A 27,210-nucleotide genomic window follows, 5' to 3' on the forward strand; every position below is an offset into this window, starting at 1 on the left:
ACCTCAGCCTCATGTCTGGCTCCCAGAGTGTACAAGGAACAGGTGCACCTGAGCCAGGGCAGTGGAGAGAAAGATCAACAGCGTACCAAATGGCATCCTATTCCCTATATAGTGCATTATCAGGGCCCAGGTCAAAAGTAGTGCACTAAAAACAGAATAGGGTGCCATTTGGGATGCATCCCATGATTCAGGGGTAAATATAAGTACGGTATGAAACTGTTAGTGGCAGAGCCGTAGCGCTATATTCATGTCCTTATCTAGAAGTTTCCCACAGTGCAATACTGTACAGTACAACACAGTACAATCTTCGTGTATATTAGTGAATGCCACCCCCAGCTACATTTTGAATTGCTTTACATGTTTGCCACCTACGGGATAATGTTTTGATGACCTTACCTTTTTTTGTGCCCAAAAAGTCCATCAGCTCCTTTTTCTCTTGTGGGTTTGAAGGTTCATTGGTCTCTTCCACATCTTTATCCATTTCTTGGCAGACCACAGACAGCAGGAGTCCAGACAAGACAAGTCCTGGCAGTCAACCAGGTACACACAAACAAAGAGAATCCAAACATGTCTGTACATATAAAACCAAAAGTGTGTTTTAGACTACTGATGGATGTGTGAAGTTAGACTGCTAGTACCTCAATCTGTTAGCAAAACAGTACTTACTATAGCTATGTGTCTGTTTTTTAAACTTTAAAAAAAACTTTCCACATGTTCCTTGACTGAACTTATATTGTATTTAGGCTACTGAATATACAGAAACCAAAAGATAGGTGCCAGGTGAAATTGCTTAAATAAGACAAATAGTTGAAATAATGACCTGTGTAGGTCCTGACAAAGCTTGTCAACATGTTGCTCTTTTCTCTTACTGCACAAATTATGTACGCAACATGCCACAATTTCAAAGATTTGACTGAGTTACAGTTCATATAAGGAAAACAGTCAAGTGAAATGAATTCATTAGGCCCTAATCTATGGATATCACATGACTGGGCAGGGGTGCAGCCATGGGTGGGCCTTGGATGGCATAGGCCCACACACTTGGCAGCCAGGCCCAGCCAATCAGAATGAGTTTTTCCCAACAAAAGGGCTTCATTACAGACAGAAATATTACTCAACACACCCCCCCCCCCTCCCAACAATAATGAAGGTGAGTAAACTGGATGTGGAGGTCCTGGGCTGGCGTGGTTACACATGGTCTGCGGTTGTGAGGCCAGTTGGACATACTGCCAAATTCTCTAAAATGATATTGGAAGCAGCTTATGGTAGAGAAATTAACATTAAATTCTCTGGCAAACAGTCTTAGTGGACATTCCTGCCAATCGCATGCTGCCTCAAAACCTGAGACATATGTGGCATTGTGTTGTGTGACAAAACTGCACATTTTAGAGTGGCTTTTCATTGTCCCGCGCACAAGGTGCACCTGTGTAATGATCATGCTGTTTAATCAGCATCTTGATATACCACACCTGTCAGGTGGATGGATTATTTTAGCAAAGGAGAAATGCTTATTAACAGAGATTTAAACACATTTGTACAAAACATTTGAGAGAAATAAGCTTTTTCGTACGTATGGAACATTTCTGGGATTTTTTATTTCAGCTCATGAAACATGGGACCAACACTTTACATGTTGTGTTTATATTTTTGTTGTGTACTTTAATACACATCTGTCAAGCAAGTGCATACAACATTTGCTCTGGCCTTTAGCTATCACACAGAATTTACTCTGACTATTAGTCAGCTATCATACAAAAGATTCATACAAAAAATCTGTACATGCCGTATTTATGAACTATACATTTAGGTGTGTAGAAGATGATTACCTCTAGTACCCTGCTGTCACTTTCTTACAATTATAAAATGCTATGTTTCTGTAATATTATGCATGAAATGTTGCTTATTACTTTCTCACTAATGTGTATAACATTGTAATCCATGAACTGAGAACTAACCATCCTTTACTTATGAACTGAGAACTAACCATCCTTTACTTATGAACTGAGAACTAACCATCCTTTACTTATGAACTGAGAACTAACCATCCTTTACTCATCAACTGAGAACTAACCATCCTTTACTTATTAACTGAGAACTAACCATTCTTTGCATATGAACTGAGAACTAACCATCCTTTACTTACGAACTGAGAACTAACCATTCCTTGCTTATGAACTGAGAACTAACCATCCTTTACTTATTAACTGAGAACTAACCATTCTTTGCGTATGAACTGAGAACTAACTATCCTTTACTCATGAATTGAAAACTAACCATAATTTACTTATGAACTAAGAACTAACTATCCTTTACTTATGAACTGAGAACTAACCATCTTTTACTTATTAATTGAAAATGAACCATCCTTTACTCATGAATTGAGAACTAACCCTTCTTTACTCATGGATTGAGAACTAACCATCCTTTACTCATAAATTGAGAACTAACCATCCTTTACTCATAAATTGAGAACTAACCATCCTTTACTCATAAATTGAGAACTAACCCTTCTTTACTCATGGATTGAGAACTAACCATCCTTTACTCATAAATTGAGAACTAACCATCCTTTACTCATAAATTGAGAACTAACCATCCTTTACTCATAAATTGAGAACTAACCCTTCTTTACTCATGGATTGAGAACTAACCATCCTTTGCTCATTTTACCTGCCACTGTATTGTGTCTTCATAACAGCTGTCTACGTGCTCTGGGGATGTAAAGTACCCCACTGAGTGTTTCCCTGGTCCTAGACCAAATCTCATTGGAGGATGGATAACATTCTACTCCTCAGGAAAAGACCAATGAACAGGGCCATGGAGAGACAAATGACAACCAGCACCGCAGTACTGACAGCCACACGGCCCATTGGGCTTCTCTGGGACTGGAATGAGACTGTTGGAGGGGCAGAAAGTAGGGATATATCAACATACTGTAGCCAATGGGAGCATTTATTTTATTTTATTGAAAGGCATAGGCTTTGATGACTGTGATTATCAAGGGCAGCTTGGAAGAATGTATTACATTATGAAGCTGTTGGAAGACCTGTAGGAGATGGAAACAGAGTAAGATGTTCAAGAATGAAGTGACTTACATTACAATACATTTAATTACTCATTCTGTATAAGCAATGAGATGACTAATCAATTTCACTCTCATCAAGTGTCATTAATTAATGTCTGATATATCATTAATGTCTGCTATCATATCACACCACTGGTACAGTATGGCCGCACCGTCGTCCACTTTGGTCTTGATGAGTCCAGAGGAGACTGTGGCCTGGTCGTTGGCCAACCCTCCCTGGGCTTCTCTCTTTTTCCTGGAGGAACCTGCACAGTTCTGGGATCAAACAGGCAGAGTTCAGACAGGAAGTAAAACATGTATCTATTTAGTTGGATACGCTTAGAATATCATAGGGTTGTCTCATAAATTAGGGTTCTTCAGAACAGAGGGCAATATAGTCTGGGAAACCCAGACTCTAGGCAACAGGTGTTAAGCTGGAATCTTTGAACGTTTTTGTAGACAAACCGGATGTCGAGAGGGAGAGCAAGGGCAATATTATGAATGTGATTGTGACCACCACTGTGTACAATTGTAAAATGTTTCGTTTTGTTTCTCTGAGTGAAGGTAGTGACGTGTGTTATTTTCTAATTGTTGATACTTACGGGCAGTAAGGACGAGCAGGAGGACACCTCACAGAGTCGGGTGACACAGTGCAGGTAGAAAGTGGAGATGGTCATGTTCTTGTGTTCAATGAAACGGAAGGCCTCAAAGGAGAAGTGTGCATTCTGAGACGCTCCGTTCAACTCGACCCTGGTTTTTCTATCACGTGTACACCTTTGATGAGATAAGAGATATGAGTCATACACATACACAAATTAGGCGTGACCAGAAACCAAAAATGCTTCGGTTTCAGTTAGAGTTATTATAAATCTATAGAAATTAAACTGGGTGAATAATACTGACTCACCCAACAAAGAGGTCATAGTAGGTGCTGTTGTTGGGAACGGGACTTGTTGTTGCATAGCATCGGTCAAGCAGAACGTGGAACCTTTAGAGAGGAACAGAGGGACAGATTCTAGAATGCAGTATAGCTACAGCACTTTTTTTCTTAAATATATTTGTTTTTTATTTGTGAGAAATTGTATGTTTTGCAGTACGGTACTTTACAAAAGGCTCAACATCTGTAGTCCTACCTCTCTGTTAGACTGGTGGCTTTCACGGCCACAAAGATTCTGGTCTTCAGATTTATTCCATTCTCTGGGACAATGAGTTGCTGAGTGTAGTCAGTGTCCTGTTTCACAGCAAAACACCAGTCTATTATAAGCACAACACAATTGCTTCATATCCTATAGAAGTGCACTGTGTACTTCTGGCAGTAATGTGCTGAAGGTAGACACTTACACTGTAGAGCCACATGGTCAGTGTACTGACAAAGCTGCCTTCATTGTCCTTCACTGCAAGACTCACACCCGATCTGTGGACAATCAAGGGGAGGGAATGTTACAGTGACACATACTGTACATGGTTTACACTCAATAATGAACAGGATGTTCTGCCTTATTATTATTCGACCATGCTGGTCATTTATGAACATTTGAACATCTTGGCCATGTTCTGTTATAATCTCTACCCGGCACAGCCAGAAGAGGACTGGCCACCCCACATAGCCTGGTTCCTCTCTAGGTTTCTTCCTAGGTTTTGGCCTTTCTAGGGAGTTTTTCCTAGCCACCGTGTTTTACACCTGCATTGTTTGCTGTTTGGGGTTTTAGGCTGGGTTTCTGTACAGCACTTTGAGATATCAGCTGATGTACGAAGGGCTATATAAATACATTTGATTTGATTTGATTTGATTTGGATGTTTGAGTCATTAGACAAAATTATGCAGAATTATACTGGGAGTTACAGTAGAGTAGGTGATGAATTTAAGTACTCACACTGTGACTTTACTGTTGTTGACCAGATACTGCAGAGGGTAGCGACAGGAGAACATGTAGATGATCTGCCGGCGGTAGGTGACAATAGATGCACTGGGGTCCAGCGAGTTGATGGTGCCAGATATATTAACAAACTGGACATTTGAGAAGTCAGAAAATAACCCAGTACCAACTTCATTGGTTATCTAGAGTCAAGACAAAGAGATTCAAAACACCCAGCTTAGAACTCGAAGAATCAAATACAAATTTTCTCTCACCATAATTAACCAAGCAGGTAAATACATTCCTGTAATTGATTTACCCTGAATGTGTTGGAGCAGACAGCCACAGCATCAGCAGTTATTGACAGATTGAATTTCAGGATTGGAGGGTCAATGTTCCAGTCAGGTATTCCATGGCACCCGGGGAGGATGAACTGTGCGTTGAGGGCCATCAGGGTTTCGTTGTATCCACCAAAGTAGACTGGGCATAACAAGATACTCAACTCCATAACCTCAGTACCACAGGTCACTGTGATGTCCGAGTTCACTGGGAAAGACCAGAGATATGAACCATTAGATAAGACAATGGAATAGCAATCAATGTGGTACAACAGTAATACTGTAATACTATAATAGTAATTACCTGACATTTTGGTGACGTTGATGTGTGTGAAAATGTTGTTTTATCATCACCCTAACCTCTGTTGAAATAAGAGGGGATGGAAGTACTTGTACCAGCTGAGCAGTGTATTCACTAACCTGGTGGTCTGAATGTTGAGGTCATGTTGCAAAAAGTGCTGGGTGTCTGGGCCTCACTCCGCAGAATCAGGCGAAGCTGGCACACAAGCAGGAGCAGCCACATTGTTCTCAGTCTGCAAGTACAAGACACTCCATAATGAGGACCAAGGCATTCACCAACCTCTTCTGAGGCCATTATCTGAAAAAACATCACACATCGATATGACTTTGTCCATAAACTCTCAATCCTCTTTTGAAAAGGCTAGCCAATTACAAAATCACAAATAAACAGGAAATTATAGATTATACGGAATAATCTTGCATACATTAAAGACAAGCACACTTCTTACATTTGTGCACTAATTAAAGCACACACTTGTATGCATCTATTATTAAGAAATTAAGCAAATATGTATTCTAGTTGATGACATTCCAGTGAAATGGCTAAATAAAGATGTTGTCAAAGACTCACCTGTAGGTGTTCATCTTACTTTGTCTTTATCTGTGTCTCCAGCTCCCTATATTTATACTGGCCTCCCGAGGAGCAGAGGGGCGTGAGAGTGAATATCCCATACAAAAGATATAGTAACATGATATATGGATGTTCAGAAACATCTCACTACTGCATGTTGTTGTATTTTCAACATTGCTATATACTTCAATTATCAAGTATTTTTTATACATTTTTCATATTTGACCAATGATCTCTGTCAGTAGACATACCGACAATGTTGCTTTAGAATGCAAGACTAAAGGTGATTTATCAACATGGGGTGAAATGAAGGACACAGATGCACTTTAAAGTAAGACAATTTCATTAAATATCCTCTGACAGTAATTGTATGATTTTGTGTTGATTATAGCCAATGTACTTCAACAGCGTTGTGCATCTGAGATAGACTGCCACAGGATGAGCTCAGTGCTCGAGGAACAACTTGATGACATAATTCAAGTCATTTTCTACCTGTTTCAATTGAGTTACAATCAAGTCCACACCAAGCACATACTGTCCATGGGATAGGGAGACGTGAAGGTAGGTGGGATGGAAGGTGTTATTATAAAGGTGTGAATAGCCATTAATGGTGTTATGTAAGGACTACATAATGAATCGTCTCAGACATAATGTAATAAGCACATTCAATTCAAGTATATATTAAGTACATTCGACACTCTACAATGATTACTATAATTATGCTCTTGATCCCTGGGATCAGCAGACGGAGGGTGTACAAAGTGATGTCGTCAGATATTCTGTTGCCATTGTTTTTGTATGGTGATAAACGTGTCATTATTTGATACAGCATGGCTTTCATAATGTATCAGCCAGGCATCTAAATTGGATGTAGAAAATCTTTCAATTTTCTCCCTGTTCAGGAATAAAAGCCACACCTATTGAAGAAAGAGCCAGGGTATTTTGTGTGGCACCCCAACATGAAAGGGAGTTTCCTGGATCCCCCAGAGACAGCACTACAATAGCCTGTATTAGTACAGCCCAATAAACACGCATGCTAAATTACTCTAGTGGTATCCAACGATAAATGCCAGTTTTGATCTCACCTTTGCTGTCTAAACATCTATTTTTCTCCAAGGCACACCATTGGTGTTGTTTACTGTAGGCCTAGAGATGCTTTTACCATTACATAAGAACCATAAACAACAACACATATATAAGGACTGCCACCATCATGTATCTTTCATAATTTTTCTGATAATGGAACTGCAGATATGCTTAGCACTATTTCTTCTTTCTCTAACAACCTGTTCCAGTCCAGACACAAAGGCCAATTGGCAGCAATTGTTAAGTGAGGCAACCTCTTTAGCTAAATCCCAACCTTCTTTCACAGAGTGAGTCTCTCTCTCTCTGTGTGTGTGTGTGTGTCTCGCTCCCCCATCTGACTCACAGGGTTATGTCAGGGTTTCTGCTGGGCTGTCCTTTTATCAAGGAACGTATCTCTCCCACAGTACAACAAAGCCTAGGCTACTGTACTGTGAGCTGTAGCTCCCCTGTGCAAGTAAGCTATACTTCACACCTCCCATGGGAGCAGGGACGTATACATTTGATACAAGCAGATGGCAGGAGAGGAGACAAAGCAAGAACGTGTTCTCTGCTCTCATCTCGTGTACTCTAGTTCACCTGTTCAATTTCATCCAAGCACAAACAACTGCCGTAGGCTTTCCCGATTAGTCGTAGTGGGAGGACCACACAACATGTCATCGCGTGACTCCAAGTTTACTTCAATATCAATACATAGTGTAAAAGCAGGTGAGCTGGTTAGACTATTTTTGGCAATGTTTTGTGTTTTGTGGTGGAAATCTGAGCAGGTCGAGCATAACTTCCAATAAATAAGTTAGTCCTAAATGTTTATAAAACTAAAAGCATTGTATTTGGGAAAAATCATTCACTAAACCTCAAATAAATATTGTAATGAATAATGTGGAAATTGAGCAAGTTGAGGAGACTAAACTGCTTGAAGTAACCCTGGATTGTTACTTGTCAATGTGAAAACATATTGATGCAACAGTAGGTAAGATGTCGAGAGGTATGTCTGCTTTCTTAACAGCACCACCAACAAGGCAGGTCTTACAGGCCCTAGCTTTGACACACCTGGAATACTGTCCAGTCGTGTGGCCAGGTGCCACAAATAGGGACTTATGAACATGAGAATTGGTCCATAACAGGGCAGCACGGCTGGCCCTTAAATGTACACGGAGAGCTAACATTAATAATATGCATGTCAATATTTCCTGGCTCAAAGTAGAGGAGAGATTGATATGCTGAATGCACCGACCTGTCTGTTTAAACTACTAGCACACAACTCAGACACCCATCCATACCCCACAAGACATGCCACCAGAGGTCTCTTCACAGTCCCCAAGTCCAGAAGAGTCTATGGGAGGTGCAGAATACTACATAGAGCCATGACTACATGGAACTCTATTCCACATCAAGTAACTGCAAACAGTAAAGTTACATTTAAAAAACAGATAAACATACACCTTATGGAACAGCGGGAACTGTGAAGAGTCATATACACAGGCACTGACACATGCGTACACACACATGATAATATACACACGTACACATGGATTTTATGTTGTAGATATGTAGTAGTAGAGTAGTGGCCTGAAGGCACACACTTAATTTTAGGCTGGGTTTCTGTACAGCACTTTGAGATATCAGCTGATGTACGAAGGGCTATATAAATACATTTGATTTGATTTTGATTTGATTTAATGTGTTGTGAAATGTAATATGACGTTTTTAATTGTATATAACTGCCTTAATTTGGCTGGACCCCAGGAAGAGTAGCTGCTGCCTTGGAAGCAGCTAATGGAGATCCATAATAAATACAAATACGTCAACCCTATTACCCATAGATAGACAGGCTAGAAATGTTCTAATGGCCCAGAGCAGTCAAAAACGTGATTTTCCTGTGTTATATATAGCTACTCTTCCTGGGGTCCAGCCAAATTAAGGCAGTTATATACAATTAAAAATGTTATATTACATTTCACTACAGATTAGACAACTACTACATATCTAATAAAGTATTCAGACAACTTGAATTATTCTACTTTTCTTTTTTTACATTACAGCCTTATTCTAAAATTGATTTATTTTTTAAATCCTCAACAATCTACACACAATCCCACATAATGACAAAGCGTAAACAGGTTTTTAGAAATGTTTGCAAATTTATTTAAAAAAATAAAAAACAGAAATTCCTTCTTTATGTGAGTATTCGCTGCAGTCTGAGGTCCTGAGCGCTCTGGAGTAGGTTTTCATCAAGGATCTCTCTGTACTTTGCTCCGTTCATCTTTCCCTCGATCCTGACTAGTCTCCCAGTCCCTGCCACTGAAAAACATCCCCACAGCATGATACTGCCACCACCATGCTTCCCCTTAGGGATGGTGCCAGGTTTCCTCCAGACATGACACTTGGCCAAATAGTTCAATCTTGGTTTCATCAGACCAAAGAATCTTGTTTCTCATGGTCTGAGAGTCCTTTAGGTGCCTTTTGGGAAACTCCAAGTGGGTTGAGAGAATGCCAAGAGTGTGCAAAGCTGTCATTTTAAACTTTTTATTTAACCTTTATTTAACTAGTCAAATTTCTTATTTACAATGATGGCCTGGGAACAGAAGATTAACTGCCTTGTTCAGGGGCAGAACGACATATTTGCTCAGGGATTCGATCTAGCAACGTTTCAGTTACTGGCCAAATGCTCATAACCACTAGGCTACCTGCCGCCCCAACCACTAGGCTACCTGCCGTCATCAAGGCAAAAGGTGGCTACTTTGAAGAATCTCAAATATAAAATATATTTAGATTTGTTTGACACTTTTTTGGTAAATACATACATTGTTTTGATGTCTTCACTATTATTCTACAATGGAGAAAATAGTAAAAATAACCCTGGAATGAGTAGGTGTGTCCAAACTTTTGACTGGTACTGTATATCCACTCCATGAGGTTGGAATAACACTATGAAAATGCTTAGGTAGGTTGGAGTTTTGGCCTGCCTGATGTCAGTTAGATGTTAGACCAATAAGAAAGAGAGTTCCAAACCTCTCTGCCAGTAACAGGTTTTTTTCAGTTTCCCCCTCCCCACTCAGACCACTCCTAGACAGTCCCATCAAAATTCTTCCTTGAGAAATTGCTATTTTTGACCTTTTAAATGGAAAACAGTCACAGTAAGGTACTTAATTGTTACTCAGAAATTATTTGATTTTTAGATGAAAAAAGCTGAATTGGTCCTTTAGCAATTTACTTTTTTTAGTGAAGCTTGCATTCAACTAACTGCGCCTCCATTTAACACACAAGCTTCCATTCCCCCTGTCACAAGGGGATTTATGGCTGATTTACAGTCAACCTGGTTGCTTTATTAGGCACTTGCTATAGTATAATAATTTTAAAAAATTGCTCTTGAGAAGGGAAAATTGTTTTTCATTAAGATGAACATGTGAACTTTATGACAGAATGTTATAATTAGGTGAAATAAAACTGGGGTGTTTCTCAACAAGTTACACTACTCAAATTGTGGAACGGTCCAACACTGTTTCTCTAAAAATAGGAAACATTGTAGCAACTAACTTATCTTACTGTGGAAATATTTTGATTGGTTCATTTGACCTCGCGATGAAGCAACTGTTGGCAGTTGATTGGCTAGCGACATCGCTCAGTTTGTTCTAGACTGTTCTGCGGAAATCGCCAGCACAGTCAGCTTCTACGAGGAGTACTTCTGTACTAATCAGGGTGAAGCGACATTTTCAGGCTGATTTGTAATATTTAATAAGGTAAGCATTTTGAAATGGAAGTTGTTGAATATCAGCATTATAGTTGTTGGAAATTATGAACAGTACTTTAGGCTATTCTCCAAAATGTAACGTCTCCTGTAGGATATTCGCCATATTCAACTTCTCCTGTAAACCCAGATTCAGGTTTAAAGTTGTTACATTATTTTCTAATGCATCAATAGTTTCAACGATTACATCATCGGATATGTCAGTATCAGTTTGCTTGCTAGATCTTTAAAGGGCGCTCTCTTGTTAGGCTAGCTAACGTTGTATGAAGACCTGGGTTTGCCTTCCAACATTATACAGTTGAACCATTGGCTTGTTCCATCGATGTTGCTTAATGCGCTGGTTAAATGTTAGTTTAAATAATTGCGTGTGAAACTTATTTGAATGGAAACCCTACCTAGTCTAGACTACGTGAGTTGGCTGGCAATACTTGGATGGTGATGAAGCTGAACGGAATGTTCCAGCAATTTCCCAACACACCGCGGCAGCGCAGGGGCGAGTCCACTGTGACAAACTCCCGGCAAAATGTTTGTTTTATATTTAAATATGTGATAGGGAGGAATAGCTTCCAGGATGTGTTCTATCCATGTTCATTTGGTTAAAGTGATAATAAGCATGGAGTTGCTTTAGCTGTTCAGTTAAAATGAAGCTCGAGATGTTTTATTTATTAACAAACGAATATCAACAAACAGACGAATAGTCACATGTAAACAAGCATGCATGCATACATACAAACTATTTACATTGCCAGGGATGCTAAGCAAACAAAACGTATTCATTGGAAATTCAAGTTTGAATTTTGTTTTTTCACTTAAAGTAGTGCCATATTGTTTAAATTAATTTATAAAGTGAAAAAAGTTAGGTTTTGAAATAGACCATTAGCATTTGAATATGAAATTGACCAAATATTACTAGCAGTTGAATTAAATACACTACATTTTTATCAAAGTCAGAATTTCTGAAATAAATCAGATCATAACCATTAAATTGTACAACCTGTCCTGTTTTCTTTGTAACAAAGTTATGTATGTCAATCCCAAAAATGGGGGGGATGCATGCCAGCAAAGCCACTACACAACACTAAACAATACATTAATTGTACTATAACGCTGTCCCAACAGCAGTCCCAACACCTTACCACTGCTACACCTGGCTATGAGCGGAGCCTTGTCTGGCAGCGAAACAGTTACTTTAGCCTCATTTACTACCTTTAAAAATAAAATAAAACAGCTGATAAGGCTGACTTGCTTAAAAAAATGTGTTTTCCACTGGCAAGATGTACAAACTATGCCATAAAGGGGACGACAATCCGTAATTTTGTTTAAGACATTAATGAGCGAGCTAGGACGGATGTAGTCAATATAACTTTGTTCAGCACTTTTGAAATGTACAGCGACAGAATCGTTCTTACAGTGTTCTCCCTGTACACCAAGTCAGAACCGTAGGATAAATAACAGGGGCATATAAGCAGACAATGAAAGCTCTTACAACATTCGATGATTACATTTCTCTAAAACAGTTTATAGGCCAAATGTTCATCACCAAGTCAGAACATTAGGTGAAATTAAGAGGGGAAAATATACCAAATTATTAGGGTGAGGCACATGGGCTACTAACAGCTTACTACACAACATACACTAAATATTATTTTCTTGGCTACAGTATACATATCTACCTGGCATATTGCGTCATTTATGCAGCAGCATACAAGACATTTTTAGACTCCCCTTGTTGTGTTCACTTGAACAGGATGGTGGCGCGGCGGTCCTTTTGTGGGCAAATTTTGTCATCGAAGTCTGACATTCTCTGGATTTATGGTGTTTTCAAGACAACTGCGAAATCAAAAAAGGTTGAATCATGATGTCAGTGATCTTCAGGATGTAGCTCTAGAAAGAGGCCCAAGTTCCCTGCTTAAAATTCAGAGTTGGATGACCGTTCAAAATGTATTTTCCCAGTCGGAGCTTGTTTTTTCCCCGAGTTCCCAGTTGTCTTGAACTCGCTGAAGTCAGATTTCCCAATTCAGAGTCAAGTTGTTTGGAGCGAGGCACAAATCATGCTTCACTAACAGCAGGCCATTGTTGGATGTTAATCATTTTAAGCTTGGAAAAGCGACCCTTAAACACAGAATAAGGATCACACACCCACTCCACTGAATAGCAGGCTAGGGATTGCTTTGCAATGCTTGCAGTTAGCCACTGATTCTTTCCAAACCACTCATTGTTGAATTTGCAATTTCCAACTTGTTGTGTAATGTTTGATTTATCTGTGCCTTCTTGGATGGACACTTCTAATGTAACTCTATGGCAGCACCCAAGGGGCTTGCAATTTCTAGCTCTACCCTTAGATTTGGCAGTGATGTACTGTAGTGTCCCCATGAGTGAAAGAACACTGAGCCAATCACGGCGCAACTAGAGAACATTACCAACCCCTATACTCTGTATTTTCTGCTGGCTGCCCCACCACCACAGAAAGCACTGAGCTAGGCTGAAACACCTGCATTTTGGAGCTGCCTTACTCAAGAAAGCAAAAAAGAGACCATGTTTGTATTGAAGCTTTATTAACTCAATGATTCTATTCTATTCATTTTTTTTTTACATTGTTTGCAAACTAATATGTGACATATTAATGCCAAAATAACATGCAAAACAGGCAACTCAAAGAAAAGACATGTGGGGCGCAAATCAGGTGGGGCTCTGTTGTGGCTACAATTGCATGAACTTTTCAGAAAATAGCATCGTGTGTCATGGGTCTATACTGAAATAGACCCAACTTGACCAGTTTGTATAGAGTTGTCCTCTAGAGTCTACCCTCAGAATAACTCACCTGGGTCAACGAGTTCATACCACACAGTAGTGCTGGGAGATATGACGATATATATCGTGTGACGACAGAAAAACATCTATCGTTTCATATTATGCTCTATCGTTTATTTCGTTGTCACAAATCACCCTTTTTATGGCTATATTTTTCCATGTGGAAGGAAATTTGCAACACAAACAAACATGGAGGAAAGTGAACGTAACACAGGGCACGGAGATAAGGAGCTCATACCTAAAAGAGGGGCTACTTCGGTTGCATGGATGTGGTTTGGGTATGAAAAGTCTGACATGGACCAGAAAACCGTCCTCTGCAAAATATGCCGCAGGCCGGTCCTGACAACAGGCTCAAACACTACTAAGCTTTTTTACCACCTACAGGGTGCCCCATCAGAGCAGGCCCCATCAGAGCAGGCCCCATCAGAGCAGGCATTCAGTACAAGTGGGAACATTGTGACATGTCAGAGGTCATCACTTAAACCCAAAAGAGTTGACCAGCTTATATTCCTGGCTCTCAACCTGTAAAACGAACACCCTGAGATTCTGCAACATAAGGCAAACATTTTGAAGCATTGTTGCCAAATATCTATTTTTTTTGCAGCACTTTGGTTGTTATTATATAATGCTATAATTCAAACTTGAAGGAGTTTTTTGTTTACTTGTTATATTTATATATTTATTTGTGAGCCTTATTTTGCTGTTATAGTTTAAACTTGAAAGTGTTCCATGTTTACATTTGGTATTTTATATACCAATATTTGTTAGGCATGTATTTGTTTGCTGCTACAATTCAAACAGTTCTACTATTAAAGAGTATTATGTTTGGTTTGGATATTTTAGACCATATTCACATTTTAGACCTATTTATTTTGTTTGCAACTATAGTTGAAGTGTTTACTATTTACTTTTTTTAGATTTTATATATTAATATTTTGTTACATGCTTAATTGAACATTTGCGCAAAGGGTTCTAAATAAAAGAAATAATAAAATATGAATAAGTACCTTTTTTATTTGTTGAGTATAATTCAAAATGTAATAAAAAATAGGCCTTTAGATGTGGTCATTTTATATAAACTACTTATTCATTGAATTTACAGAAAATGTGATATGTATTGTAATTGGGATATGAAATTACCTGTATCGGGATATGAGATTTTGGTCATATTGCCCAGCCCAACCACACAGTTTGTTTTGTTATCTCTTCATTTTCAGACACCATGTCAAAGGGACCAGCAGTTGGCATTGACCTGGGCACCACCTACTCCTGTGTGGGTGTGTTCCAGCATGGCAAAGTGGAGATCATAGCCAACGACCAGGGAAACAGAACCACACCCAGTTATGTCGCCTTCACAGACACAGAAAGGCTGATTGGGGACGCAGCCAAGAACCAAGTGGCCATGAACCCCACAAACACAGTGTTTGGTAAGAAATTAACTTAGAAAAATTGATTAAAAAGATGTACTTTACATAATCTCTCCATCTGTGGCATTAACTCATGTTCACCCCCTTATCTTCTCCCAGATGCTAAGCGGCTGATAGGGCGGAAGTTTGACGACAGTGTCGTCCAGGCAGACATGAAACACTGGCCGTTTACAGTGATCAACGACTCGACACGGCCCAAGGTCCAAGTGGAGTACAAGGGAGAGACCAAGGCCTTCTACCCAGAGGAGATCTCCTCCATGGTGCTGGTCAAGATGAAGGAGATTGCAGAGGCCTACCTGGGCAAGGTGAGCATGCCTATCACTCTGTCTTCATAGCAACACATGTTATGATCTTTGGGATGTTACCTAATGGTTTAACCAAATAGAAATGCATTTTTTTAACACATTCAAAAAATGAAGATTGTCTTGTCTAGTGAAGCATTACTAATTTGTGTATACTGAATCTTTCCTCTTGCAGACTATAACCAATGCAGTGGTCACTGTGCCAGCTTACTTCAACGACTCTCAGCGCCAGGCCACCAAAGATGCAGGGACTATCTCAGGACTCAACGTACTCCGCATCATCAATGAGCCAACTGCTGCTGCTATCGCCTACGGCCTGGACAAGAAGGTTAATGTATATATGTTTATCAACACTAACAACTATACAGTGGGGCAAAAAAGTATTTAGTCAGCCACCAATTGTGCAAGTTTTCCCACTTAAAAAGATGAGAGGCCTGTAATTTTCATCATATGTACACTTCAACTATGACAGACAAAATGAGAAAAAAAATCCAGAAAATCACATTGTAGGATTTTTAATGGATTTATTTGCAAATTATGGTGGAAAATAAGTATTTGGTCAATAAGTTTATCTCAATACTTTGTTATATACCCTTTGTTGGCAATGACAGAGGTCAAACGTTTTCTGTAAGTCATCACAAGGTTATCACACACTGTTTCTGGTATTTTGGCCCATTCCTCCATGCAGATCTCCTCTAGAGCAGTGATGTTTTGGTGCTGTTGCTGGGCAACACGGACTTTCAACTCCCTCCAAAGATTTTCTATGGGGTTGAGATCTGGAGACTGGCTAGGCCACTCCAGGATCTTGAAATGCTTCTTACGAAGCCACTCCTTCGTTGCCCGGGCGGTGTGTTTGGGATCATTGTCATGCTGAAAGACCCAGCCACGTTTCATCTTCAATCCCCTTGCTGATGGAAGGAGGTTTTCACTCAAAATCTCACGATACATGGCCCCATTCATTCTTTCCTTTACAAGGATCAGTCGTCCTGGTCCCTTTGCAGAAAAACAGCCCCAAAGCAGGATGTTTCCACCCCCATGCTTCACAGTAGGTATGGTGTTCTTTGGATGCAACTCAGCATTCTTTGTCTTCCAAACACGACAAGTTGAGTTTTTACCAAAAAGTTATATTTTGGTGTCATATGGTCAGATGAAATTCTCCCAATCTTCTTCTGGATCATCCAAATGCTCTCTAGCAAACTTCAGACGGGCCTGGACATGTACTGGCTTAAGCAGGGGGACACGTCTGGCACTGCAGGATTTGAGTCCCTGGCGGCGTAGTGTGTTACTGATGGTAGGCTTTGTTACTTTGGTCCCAGCTCTCTGCAGGTCATTCACTAGGTCCCCCCGTGTGGTTCTGGGATTTTTGCTCACCGTTCTTGTGATCATTTTGTCCCCACGGGGGGAGATCTTGCTTGGAGCCCCAGATCGAGGGAGATTATCAGTGGTCTTTGTATGTCTTCCATTTCCTAATAATTGCTCCCACAGTTGATTTCTTCAAACCAAGCTGCTTACCTATTGCAGATTGTCTTCCCAGCCTGGTGCAGGTCTCCAATTTTGTTTCTGGTGTCCTTTGACAGCTCTTTGGTCTTGGCCATAGTGGAGTTTGGAGTGTGACTGTTTGAGGTTGTGGACAGGTGTCTTTTATACTGATAACAAGTTCAAACAGGTGCCATTAATACAGGTAACGAGTGGAGGACAGAGGAGCCTCTTAAAGAAGAAGTTACAGGTCTGTGAGAGCCAGAAATCTTGCTTGTTTGTAGGTGACAAAATACTTATTTTCCACCATAATTTGCAAATAAATTCATTAAAAATCCTACAATGTGATTTTCTGGATTTTTTTTCTTCTCATTTTGTCTGTCATAGTTAGTGTATCTATAATGAAAATTACAGGCCTCATCTTTTTAAGTGGGAGAACTTGCACAATCGGTGGCTGACTAAATACTTTTTTGCCCCACTGTACTTAGAACTATAATGCATCCAAGTGTTTTGGGAGACAAATTTCATAAAAATGCATATTTAACTCGCGTTTAAAAACATTTATAATCATTTTAGGTGGGAGTGGAGAGAAACGTCCTGATCTTCGACCTAGGCGGCGGTACGTTTGATGTGTCTATCCTGACCATCGAAGACGGGATCTTTGAGGTGAAGTCCACGGCCGGAGACACCCATCTTGGAGGAGAGGACTTCGACAACCGCATGGTCAACCACTTCATCTCTGAGTTCAAGCGCAAATACAAGAAGGACATCAGTGATAACAAGAGGGCCGTGCGTCGTCTGCGCACCGCCTGTGAACGTGCCAAGCGCACCCTGTCCTCCAGTACCCAGGCCAGCATTGAGATTGACTCTCTGTATGAGGGCGTCGACTTCTACACCTCCATCACCAGAGCTCGCTTTGAGGAGCTGAACGCTGACCTGTTCAGAGGCACCCTGGAGCCCGTGGAGAAGTCTCTGAGGGACGCCAAGATGGACAAGGCCCAGGTTCACGACATTGTCCTGGTGGGAGGCTCCACACGCATCCCCAAGATCCAAAAGTTGCTGCAGGACTTATTCAATGGGAAGGAGCTCAACAAGAGCATCAACCCTGATGAGGCTGTCGCCTATGGTGCAGGTGAGGCTCTTTTGTTTTTCTATCTAAAGCTTTGCCCAGTTAACCCCTCTGGTCAGCTGTGTCTTTTCCTGTTCTGCCTTCCCTAACCTTCATCCAGAGAAGCCCGAATATGGATAATGATTTAAGAATGAGTGACAACCCCTGTGCCTATTGATAGCTGTCCAGGCGGCCATCTTGTCCGGAGACAAGTCTGAGAACGTGCAGGACCTGCTGCTGCTTGACGTCACGCCACTGTCCCTGGGTATTGAGACTGCCGGAGGGGTCATGACCGTGCTCATCAAGAGGAACACCACCATCCCCACCAAGCAGACACAGACCTTCACCACATACTCAGACAACCAGCCTGGGGTGCTCATTCAGGTGAGAATGAGGTGCCTCATTCTTAGGTACCTCAATGGATTGTGTCCATCGGAGTCAAAATGTTATCATATACTCTAATTGCGATTTAACTTTACATTTTTGATCTGAACCAGTCTTGAACTACATGGTCATTTATTTGTTAGTGTTTACATTACAACTTAAGATGAGACTTTGAATGTATCCACTTTAATGTTGACCTGAATGTGTCTGTGTCCTGTCCTCAGGTATATGAGGGGGAAAGAGCCATGACCAAAGACAACAACCTACTGGGGAAGTTTGAGTTGTGTGGGATTCCACCAGCCCCCCGGGGTGTGCCTCAGATCGAGGTGACCTTTGACATTGACGCCAACGGCATCATGAATGTGTCCGCCGCTGACAAGAGCACCGGCAAGGAGAATAAGATCACCATCACCAATGACAAAGGTACACTTAGTAGTTCTTACAGTTTAAAGGGGAAATCGGCAGTTCAAACAATAGCAAAACATGCACCCTGCCACTGTTTTGGGGGAAAAGGTGAGGGATGGGGCTGGAAAAATGCTACCACTCTCAAATGTATAGACATAGCTATGGATGCAAGGACTGACCGTTCCATGATGTTAAAATAGTTTTAAACATGTTTTGAGGCTATACAGTGTTTGTTTACAATCACATTGTTTACAAAAAAAGGAGTTAAAGTTTTTTTGTTTATTTATTATTAATACATATATTATTTTTATATTTAAAAGTCCAACCATAAGCTATGGTCTGGGATCTGGAAATCTGTTCAATGTTCATTTCAATTCTTGATATTTACCCATTGATTCTTGAACATCTGAATCCCAGAATGTAGCTTTAAACACTATGTCATTGTAAAGTATGCACAACATTTTAAATAGGCATGTCCTCTCTAACAAAGCTTGGTAACAAAGCCTCCATCTCATTGTCTGCCCCTCTCTCCACAGGTCGTCTGAGTAAGGAGGACATAGAGCGCATGGTCCAGGAGGCTGAACAGTACAAAGCTGCAGACGATGTCCAGAGGGACAAGGTGGCGTCCAAGAATGGCCTGGAGTCATACGCCTTCAACATGAAGTCCACCGTGGAGGACGAGAAGCTCAAGGGCAAGCTCAGTGATGAGGACAAACAGAAGATCTTGGACAAATGCAATGAGGTCATCAGCTGGCTGGACAAGAACCAGGTACAGTACGGGCTCTGGGTCCTTCAACCGGAATGGAGTGGGTTGATGTTCATATCTAAAGTGAACTAAAGCACTGAGTCCTTCACCTCATTGTAATTTGATTAAACAAATGTCTGGTGGTTGAACAAGGTTGGAGCACTCTCTTTTACTATCTCTTCCTTTCTCCTCTTTCTCCTTGTAGTCTGCAGAGAAGGAGGAGTTTGAGCACCACCAGAAGGAGCTGGAGAAGGTCTGTAACCCCATCATTACCAAGCTGTACCAGGGTGCTGGGGGGATGCCTGGGGGGATGCCCGGGGGGATGCCTGGGGGGATGCCCGGGGCTGGTGGTGCCGCACCCGGAGGAGGTGGATCCTCTGGACCAACAATTGAGGAAGTCGACTAAACCATTTAGTATTATTTTACTCTTGATTGGATATTATAGTGGTCCACATTAAATAGTGGTCCACATTCTATGGCTTGGAATGGACTGAACCTTTATTTTCAGAATCTGCATTGACTACTTTTTGTTTATTTTGGTCATTCATCTTTTTATGCTGAAAGCAACCATGGATTGAGTCTTTTTCATGGGCACTGTTCTACCTATTGTTAAACGTTTTCAGTTTAGCCAGTGAATGGTTACTATACAGAGCATGTTTTTCACCAGTTGCATTCTGTGACTGCAAAATGTTTTTGCCTTTGCACTGCGCTCTTGGCTAAAGGTAACTCTTAAAAAATAAAATCTCTTGAATTCACATTCTTCTACCAGACTCTTCTTTAATTTCGACACCTGTGACAGTCTTGATGACAGTCAGGGTTTAATTGACATGTTAAAGCTGCTCTATGCAGAAATAGCTCCGCCATTTCCTGGTTGCAAAAAATTATAGTAGTTCGCCTATTTTCATTTTGTAAAAAAAAGCACCTATAGTAAATAGAATCATTGTACAATCTAAACCACTGTGAAATACGTTTTCTATAACCAAAAATATTGTATTTTTAGTTGTTTTGAATCTGGTGTACAAAACTGAAAGTAAAAGACAAAACAAAGCTTAAGAATGGGAAGCATAGAAATGGTGCACATAGAACAGATTTACCACTTAGACTTTCAATAATGACTGATCTATAACTCACATTTCTATTTGATTTTGGTCAGGTCACCCAAAAAGTTACATATTGCAGCTTTAAAGAGACTTTCAAAATTATAACTGTGGTGCATATTATTTATTATTAAACAGATGAATACCACTCAATAGAAAGGAGAATAAACAGACAATTGGTTTTGACCTTTTTATTATGCTTATTCAATAGTGGTCAGCTAAACAGGAAATTACGTAGTTAGGTGTGTAAACCCAGGTGTGAACTGTGTGTTTTTGTCAGATCAGCGTGAGTTGGAGTTTCTTGGGCATTCATGCATCCTGTAGGCACACATGTAGAAGATGCCTGTAAAAGAAAATAGGAAGAGATTAACATTCGGTTCATGGGCATACTGTATACTGTCCACTGGATTATCCACTGATGTCAAAAATGTTTTTCTTCAAATGAATCTTGTTGGACTGAGCCATAGGGTGCATCTCAAATGGCAGCCTACTCCTTATATAGTGCACTTACTTTTGAACAGGGCCCCATGGGCCTTGATAAAAAGTAGTGCATTAATGGGAATAGGGTGCCATTTGGGATGTACAATAGTAAATGAAGCCCTTTTTAGCTCTACAGGCAGAACCACATTATCCTACCTGAGAAGAAGGTGAGGACCACGGCTACCCAACCCATGATGTAGGACCAGGAGAAACGCCAGTTCCCGTATCGTTTCCCGTAGTAATTCACAGTCACCCCAGTGTACACAGCCATCGCCAGCAGCACAAAGAAGCCTGTGGAGAGTAGTCAATCAAATGCTGCTTATTCCTTTCATCACAAAAATCAACAGAGACTTGATAGCATAGAAATATGTAATTTATTGTATTTCTATGCTTGAAAGAGAGTTACAGGGACAAATGACAGAAGGAGGAGACACTTACAGGAGATGAAGAAGAGGATGCCGGCAGCAAAGGTCTTGTCAAACCCACTGAAGGAGGAGGAGCGTATGAAGGCCATGACGCCGATCACGATGCCAATGAAGCAGGCCAGCAGGGAGAGGATCATAAAGGCACGGGTGGCATCCCAGTACGCTGGTGACAGAGGGCACAGAGAGGACAAGGCTGAGACCCAGTACAGGTACTACTTAACCAATAAGCACTACTACTATTATTAGTATTCCTGTCCATAGTACTGAATCACATTTCATACTTTACTCAGATGTGACATCACTGAACATTTACTTACTACACAATATTCTATATTTTGCACCACATGTTGAATTATGGTGACTTATTCCCAACTAAACCTGCTCAAATAAAAGGAGCGGATTCCTTTGTTGAAATTATTTTTTACTCTAGATATTCACAGCATGGAACAGGACCTTATAAAGTTCACTTACAGTACGTTTGATGACAAATGGGACATGTTGCGCTTACCAATGCTATCTGTGTGTGTCATGCATTTCCCAGGCACACAGTAGCGCCACAGGCCCTGATGCATATAGTTGTTGGATTGACGGTACTGCATCCAGTAATCGGTTGCTGTGGAGATAATAAGGAGTATGTTCCCGACTCCAGCGCAGAACAACCCACCGCCCATGAAGCTGTACATCCTGCCAAGCACACTGATGTACACAGAGACAGTTAGCCTACAACACAATTGTCAGGGACACTGAAGCATCTCTATACAATTACATCTCATGGCTGGTGAATACAGCATAGAGTAACACAACATAAAGTACATTGTTTGCTTTGAATAGTTGAAAGGGTCTGGATGGACATTACAGACCGTTTTAACATTGAATCAATTATATTTTTTCAAAGAATAATCTTAATAATCTTATTCATATTCCACTTGTTTTACCATAGGCCTACTGCTTTTAGACAGTTTGTTAGAGCAAGGTCTTTTCAAATGGCTATTATATACACTATCGTTGAAAAGTTTGGGGTCACGTAGAAACGTCCTTGTTTTTGAAAGAAAAGCTACATTTTTGTCCATTTAAGATAACATCAAATTGATCAGAAATACAGTGTAGACATTGTTAATGTTGCAAATGACTATTGTAGCTGGAAACGGCAGATTTTTTAATGGAATATCTACATAGGTGTAGAGGTCCATTATCAGCAACCATCACTCCTGTGTTCCAATGGCACATTGTGTTATCATTTTAAAAGGCTAATTGATTATTACAAAACCCTTCTGCAATTATGTTAGCACAGCTAAAAACTGTTGTTATTATTAAAGAAGCAATAAAACTGTCCTTCTTTAGACTAGTTGAGTACCTGGAGCATCAGCATTTGTGGGTTCGATTACAGGCTCATAATGGCTAGAAACAAATAACTTTCTTCTGAAACTCATCAGTCTATTCTTGTTCTGAGAAATTAAGGCTTCCATGTGAGAAATTGCCAAGAAACTGAAGATCTCGTATAACGCTGTGTGCTACTCCCTTCACAGAACAGCACAAACTGGCTCTAACCAGAATAGAAACGGGAGTGGGAGGCCCCGGTGCACATCTGAGCAAGAGGACAAGTACATTCGAGTGTCTAGTTTGAGAAACAGACACCTCACAAGTCCTCAACTGGCAGCTTCATTAAATAGTACCCGCAAAACACAAGTCTCAACGTCAACAGTGAAGAGGCTACTCCGGGGTGTTGGCCTTTTAGGCTGAGTTCCTCTGTCCAGTGTCTGTGTTCTTTTGCCCATCTTAATCTTTTATTTTTATTGGCCAGTCTGAGATATGGCTTTTTCTTAGCAACTCTACCGAGAAGGCCAGCATCCCGGAGTCGCCACTTCACTGTTGACGTTGAGACGGGTGTTTTGCGGGTACTATTTAATGAAGCTGCCAGTTTAAAGAAGACCAGTTATTTTAATGGACAAAAAAACATGCTTTTCTTTCAAAAACAAGGACATTTCTAAGTGACCCCAAACTTTTGAACGGTAGTGTAGTTTTAGCTTTGATATACTGTATTTACCCTGACATGACTGATCTGTTTCTCTTCTGTCCTCTCTCTTCTGTCATCTCTTTTCTGTCCTCTCTCTTCTGTTCTCTCTGTTTTTCTATGAAGAAATATGATCTTTAAGTCACCTACTGTACATTATATCAAAACGCATAACATGCCATTTTACCCACACCACTCAGCTAATTAATAACTTACCTTTATTATCCCTTTAGAGAAAAAGTCAGAGATTCCAATATTACAAGGGGGTTGTCAAAGCACTCCGGAGCCAAATATTGCCCAGGCTGACAGGAAAGTTTTGTTTGTGTGTCGGAAACCAGGCGAACAAACGGCCCCGGGGCACAATAGAGCATGCTGAGCCACAACCAATCACATGGGATGAGTTTTGTGTTTTAGGGAATCTGCTGAAAATACAAAACTATTTAAGCCCTGGGTAAGTCACAGTAATACTGATGACACAGGGGGTTCAATTCAAAATACTGCCCTACCATCCACAGTGGACATGGGTTGGCAATAGGATTCCACACTATGCAGTAAAAGTAAGTTTCACATAGTTATTTCATGCAGAAAAGAACAAAAGTATAGTTGGGGCTCTCATGTTAGTTAAGTGAAATTGAGATAATGTTTTCTCTCAACATCAGATGTTAAGGTTTTAAAATCTTTATTGAAACTACAATTGAACTCCCAAAACCCCTGCCAGTTCATTGAATTTAAACTGCCCAGTAAATCTCAGACCATGGTCCAAAAATCAGCTTCAAACACACACTGTGATGCATATGAGTCACTACAGTATGTAACATTTCCTTTTCTAGGGTAGCAGGTGTCTTGAACAAATGGTGGTAGAACAATGATTCAAGTTATTCAGTGCTATTCCATAATTAACACATTTTCAGGAAAAAAAAATCAATAATTATGTATTCAACATTTTCGGTGGAGAGTTAAGTTGTTTAGAAGGTGGGAAAATAATCAAATGAAATTTTATCAGTGAGTGTTTTTACATTTTATATATACAGTGGGGTCTGACATTATTAACAGCCTTGATAATAATGAGCAAAATTGACTGGAATAAATACTTCAAATACTGAGCTATGCTCAAATAAATGGGGAAATTATATTATTTTAAACTAATACAATTGCTCAGAGAAAGATATCTTTTTTAAAACAATTAATACTTTTTCACCCTAAAAATATGTTATACGTTGGAGAACATCTGGAGGGATCTTAACAGCATTCCTTCATACAGAATCCTTCCAGATCCTTGATCTCCTTTGTCTGAGAAATAGACTGCCCTCTTCAATTCAAACCATAGGTTTTCAATGGGTTTCAAGTCCAGAGATCCCAAGTGAAATATTTTAATTATAAGTGTACTTAAATATATAAAACAATTATATTAATATACTGTACTTCAAATACGAAATGTACTTTATACCTTAAGTATACTATAAATATACTATCATTACACTTCAACACACTTATTAAAAGTGTACTTCAATTTCAAACACTTGAATTGAAATTTAATATATTCATTCAAAATACACTTGGAGTTGTTTTTAAGTTGAAGTGTCGATTTAAAAAAATAAATGAAACTGCTTGAGAGTGATCAAGTACACTATAAGTGTACAGTAACTTGCAAAAGTATTTATACCCCTTGGATTTCTTCACACTCTATTGTCTATTGTGTTACAAAGTGGGATTCAGGGGCGGCAGGGTAGCCTAGTGGTTAGAGCGGTGGACTAGCAACCGGAAGGCCCCTGACCAGGCAGTTAACCCACTGTTCCTAGGCCGTCATTGAAAATAAGAATTTGTTCTTAACTGACTTGCCTAGTTAAATAAAGGTTAAAAAAATAATTTAATTGTCATATTTTGTCAACAATGAACTCCAAATACTCTGTAATGTCAAAGTGGAAGAAAAAGTTTTAAAAATATGTTACATCAACTCACTCCGTGTGAAATAGTTGTTGATATCATTCTTGAATGACTAACCCTTCCTCTGTCCCCCATTCATACAACATTTGTAAAATGCCTCAGTCAAGTATTGAATTTCAAGCACGGATTAAACTACAAAGACCAGGGAACCTCATAAAGAAGTGCAGTGATTGGTAGATGGGTAACAATAAAATCAGACATTGAGCATCTCTTTAAGCATGGTCAAGTTAATAATTACAGTATGCTGTGGATTATGTATTAAACCTCCCAGACACATCAAAGATATGAAACTTCTCAGGGATGTTACCATCAGGCGATTGGTGATTTTAAAACAGTTACAGAGTTCAATGGCTGTGATGGGAGAAAACTGAGGATGGATCAACAACATTGTAGTGTCTCTACAATAATGACTTAAATGATAGAGTGAAAAGAATACAAATATACAGAATACAAATATTCCAAAACATGCACCTTGTATGCAACAAGGCACTAAAGTAATACTGGGAAAAACAACAACAAATGAATACACTTTTTGGCCTAAATGCAAAGCCTTATGTTTGGGGCAAATCCAACACAACACATTTTATTTAACCCTTATTTTACCAGGTAAGTTAACTGAGAACACATTCTCATTTACAGCTACAACCTGGGGAATGGTTACAGGGGAGAGGAGGTGGGATGAATGAGTTAATTGTAAGCTGGAGATGATTAGGTGACCATGATGGTATGAGAGACAGATTGGGAATTTAGCCAGGACACCGGGGTTAACACTCTTACTCTTACAATAAGTGCCATGGGATCTTTAGTGACCACAAAGTGTCAGGACACCCATTTAACATCCCATCCAAAAGACAGCACCCTACACAGGGCAATGTCCCCAATCATTGCCCTGGGGCATTGGGATGTGTTTATAGACCAGAGGAAAGGGTGCCTCATACTGGCCCTCCAACACCAACTGGTCTCTCATCCAGGGACTGATCAGGGCAACCCTGCATAGCTTCAGAAGCAAGCCAGCCAGCAGTGGGATGCAGGGTGGTAAGCTACTGGCCAACACATCACTGAGTAACTGCCTACTTATTTTCAAGCATGGGGGTGGCTGCATCACGGTATGGGTATGCTATAAGAGCTTTACACTTCTGGATTGTACAGTATTAGCCCATTATTCTTTTCATAATTGTTCAAGCTCTGTCAAGTTGTTGGGGATCATGGTTAGACAGAAATGTTCAAGTCTTGCTATAGATTTTAAAGAGCTTGAAGTCAAAGTTGTTATTTGGCCACTTAGGAACATTCACATTCTTGATATGCAACTCCAGTGTAGATTTGGGGAGTTTTTCACAATTAAAAGAATTGGGATGGAGCTAAGCACAGGCAAAATCATAGGGAAAGACTTGCTTCAGTCTGCTTTACATCAGACACTGATAGAGGAATTACATTTACATTTACATTTAAGTCATTTAGCAGACGCTCTTATCCAGAGCGACTTACAAATTGGTGCTTTCACCTTATGACATCCAGTGGAACAGCCACTTTACAATAGTGCATCTAGGTCTTTTAAGGGGGGTGAGAAGGATTACTTTATCCTATCCTAGGTATTCCTTAAAGAGGTGGGGTTTCAGGTGTCTCCGGAAGGTGGTG

At 40.1% G+C, this 27,210-nt stretch overlaps 3 protein-coding genes across 4 annotated transcripts; 1 reads left to right on the forward strand and 2 right to left on the reverse strand.

Moving 5' to 3' along the window:
• Nucleotides 1-3,026: 3,026 nt before the first annotated feature.
• si:dkey-4p15.5 (zona pellucida-like domain-containing protein 1) lies at nt 3,027-6,143 on the reverse strand. Its single transcript, XM_029674080.2, has 10 exons — nt 6,130-6,143; nt 5,679-5,791; nt 5,240-5,466; nt 4,939-5,123; nt 4,406-4,478; nt 4,198-4,295; nt 3,972-4,052; nt 3,667-3,838; nt 3,238-3,340; nt 3,027-3,046 (listed from the first exon to the last, which is right to left on the reverse strand). Exons 1-10 carry the CDS (start codon nt 6,141-6,143, stop codon nt 3,027-3,029), a joined length of 1,086 nt encoding a protein of 361 aa, XP_029529940.2.
• Nucleotides 6,144-10,842: 4,699 nt separating this feature from the next.
• On the forward strand, nt 10,843-20,373 carry LOC115136708 (heat shock cognate 70 kDa protein-like). The gene is made up of 9 exons (XM_029672406.2): nt 10,843-10,952; nt 14,989-15,198; nt 15,298-15,503; nt 15,676-15,828; nt 17,553-18,108; nt 18,266-18,468; nt 18,693-18,891; nt 19,410-19,642; nt 19,824-20,373. The coding sequence occupies exons 2-9, from the start codon at nt 14,994-14,996 to the stop codon at nt 20,022-20,024; spliced, it is 1,956 nt and encodes a 651-aa protein (XP_029528266.2). The 5' UTR covers nt 10,843-10,952; nt 14,989-14,993; the 3' UTR covers nt 20,025-20,373.
• A 518-nt stretch (nt 20,374-20,891) lies between these two features.
• Nucleotides 20,892-24,051, reverse strand: LOC115137603 (lens fiber membrane intrinsic protein-like). Of its 2 annotated transcripts, XM_065024429.1 has the most exons (6): nt 23,848-24,051; nt 23,665-23,749; nt 22,129-22,316; nt 21,634-21,783; nt 21,352-21,486; nt 20,892-21,058 (listed from the first exon to the last, which is right to left on the reverse strand). In XM_065024429.1, exons 2-6 carry the CDS (start codon nt 23,709-23,711, stop codon nt 20,997-20,999), a joined length of 582 nt encoding a protein of 193 aa, XP_064880501.1. In that variant the 5' UTR covers nt 23,712-23,749; nt 23,848-24,051; the 3' UTR covers nt 20,892-20,996. The 2 variants fall into 2 exon arrangements, with proteins under 2 accessions (XP_064880501.1, XP_029529780.1); XM_029673920.2 differs by lacking the exon at nt 23,665-23,749 and having other exon boundaries at nt 23,848-24,050.
• Nucleotides 24,052-27,210: the final 3,159 nt, after the last annotated feature.

The sequence above is a fragment of the Oncorhynchus nerka genome, linkage group LG11, assembly GCF_034236695.1.
Source record: "Oncorhynchus nerka isolate Pitt River linkage group LG11, Oner_Uvic_2.0, whole genome shotgun sequence".
Taxonomy (NCBI): domain Eukaryota; kingdom Metazoa; phylum Chordata; class Actinopteri; order Salmoniformes; family Salmonidae; genus Oncorhynchus; species Oncorhynchus nerka.

What these genes read in the sequence shown, in the direction of transcription:
- si:dkey-4p15.5 (XM_029674080.2), bottom strand. An exon ending in GCCACCAGTCTAACAGAGAG is followed by an intron (nt 4,053 to 4,197) that starts GTAGGACTACAG and finishes TCCTCTCTAAAG; the next exon opens with GTTCCACGTTCTGCTTGACC. An exon ending in TACTATGACCTCTTTGTTGG is followed by an intron (nt 3,839 to 3,971) that starts GTGAGTCAGTAT and finishes ATCTCATCAAAG; the next exon opens with GTGTACACGTGATAGAAAAA.
- LOC115136708 (XM_029672406.2), top strand. Translation starts at nt 14,994, where the DNA reads ATGTCAAAGGGACCAGCAGTTGGCATTGACCTGGGCACCACCTACTCC. An exon ending in CAGAGGCCTACCTGGGCAAG is followed by an intron (nt 15,504 to 15,675) that starts GTGAGCATGCCT and finishes TTCCTCTTGCAG; the next exon opens with ACTATAACCAATGCAGTGGT. An exon ending in CCTACGGCCTGGACAAGAAG is followed by an intron (nt 15,829 to 17,552) that starts GTTAATGTATAT and finishes TAATCATTTTAG; the next exon opens with GTGGGAGTGGAGAGAAACGT.
- LOC115137603 (XM_065024429.1), bottom strand. Translation starts at nt 23,711, where the DNA reads ATGACAGAAGAGAGAGGACAGAAGAGAAACAGATCAGTCATGTCAGG. An exon ending in AACAGATCAGTCATGTCAGG is followed by an intron (nt 22,317 to 23,664) that starts GTAAATACAGTA and finishes TGTGTACATCAG; the next exon opens with TGTGCTTGGCAGGATGTACA. An exon ending in CATCCTCTTCTTCATCTCCT is followed by an intron (nt 21,487 to 21,633) that starts GTAAGTGTCTCC and finishes TACTCTCCACAG; the next exon opens with GCTTCTTTGTGCTGCTGGCG.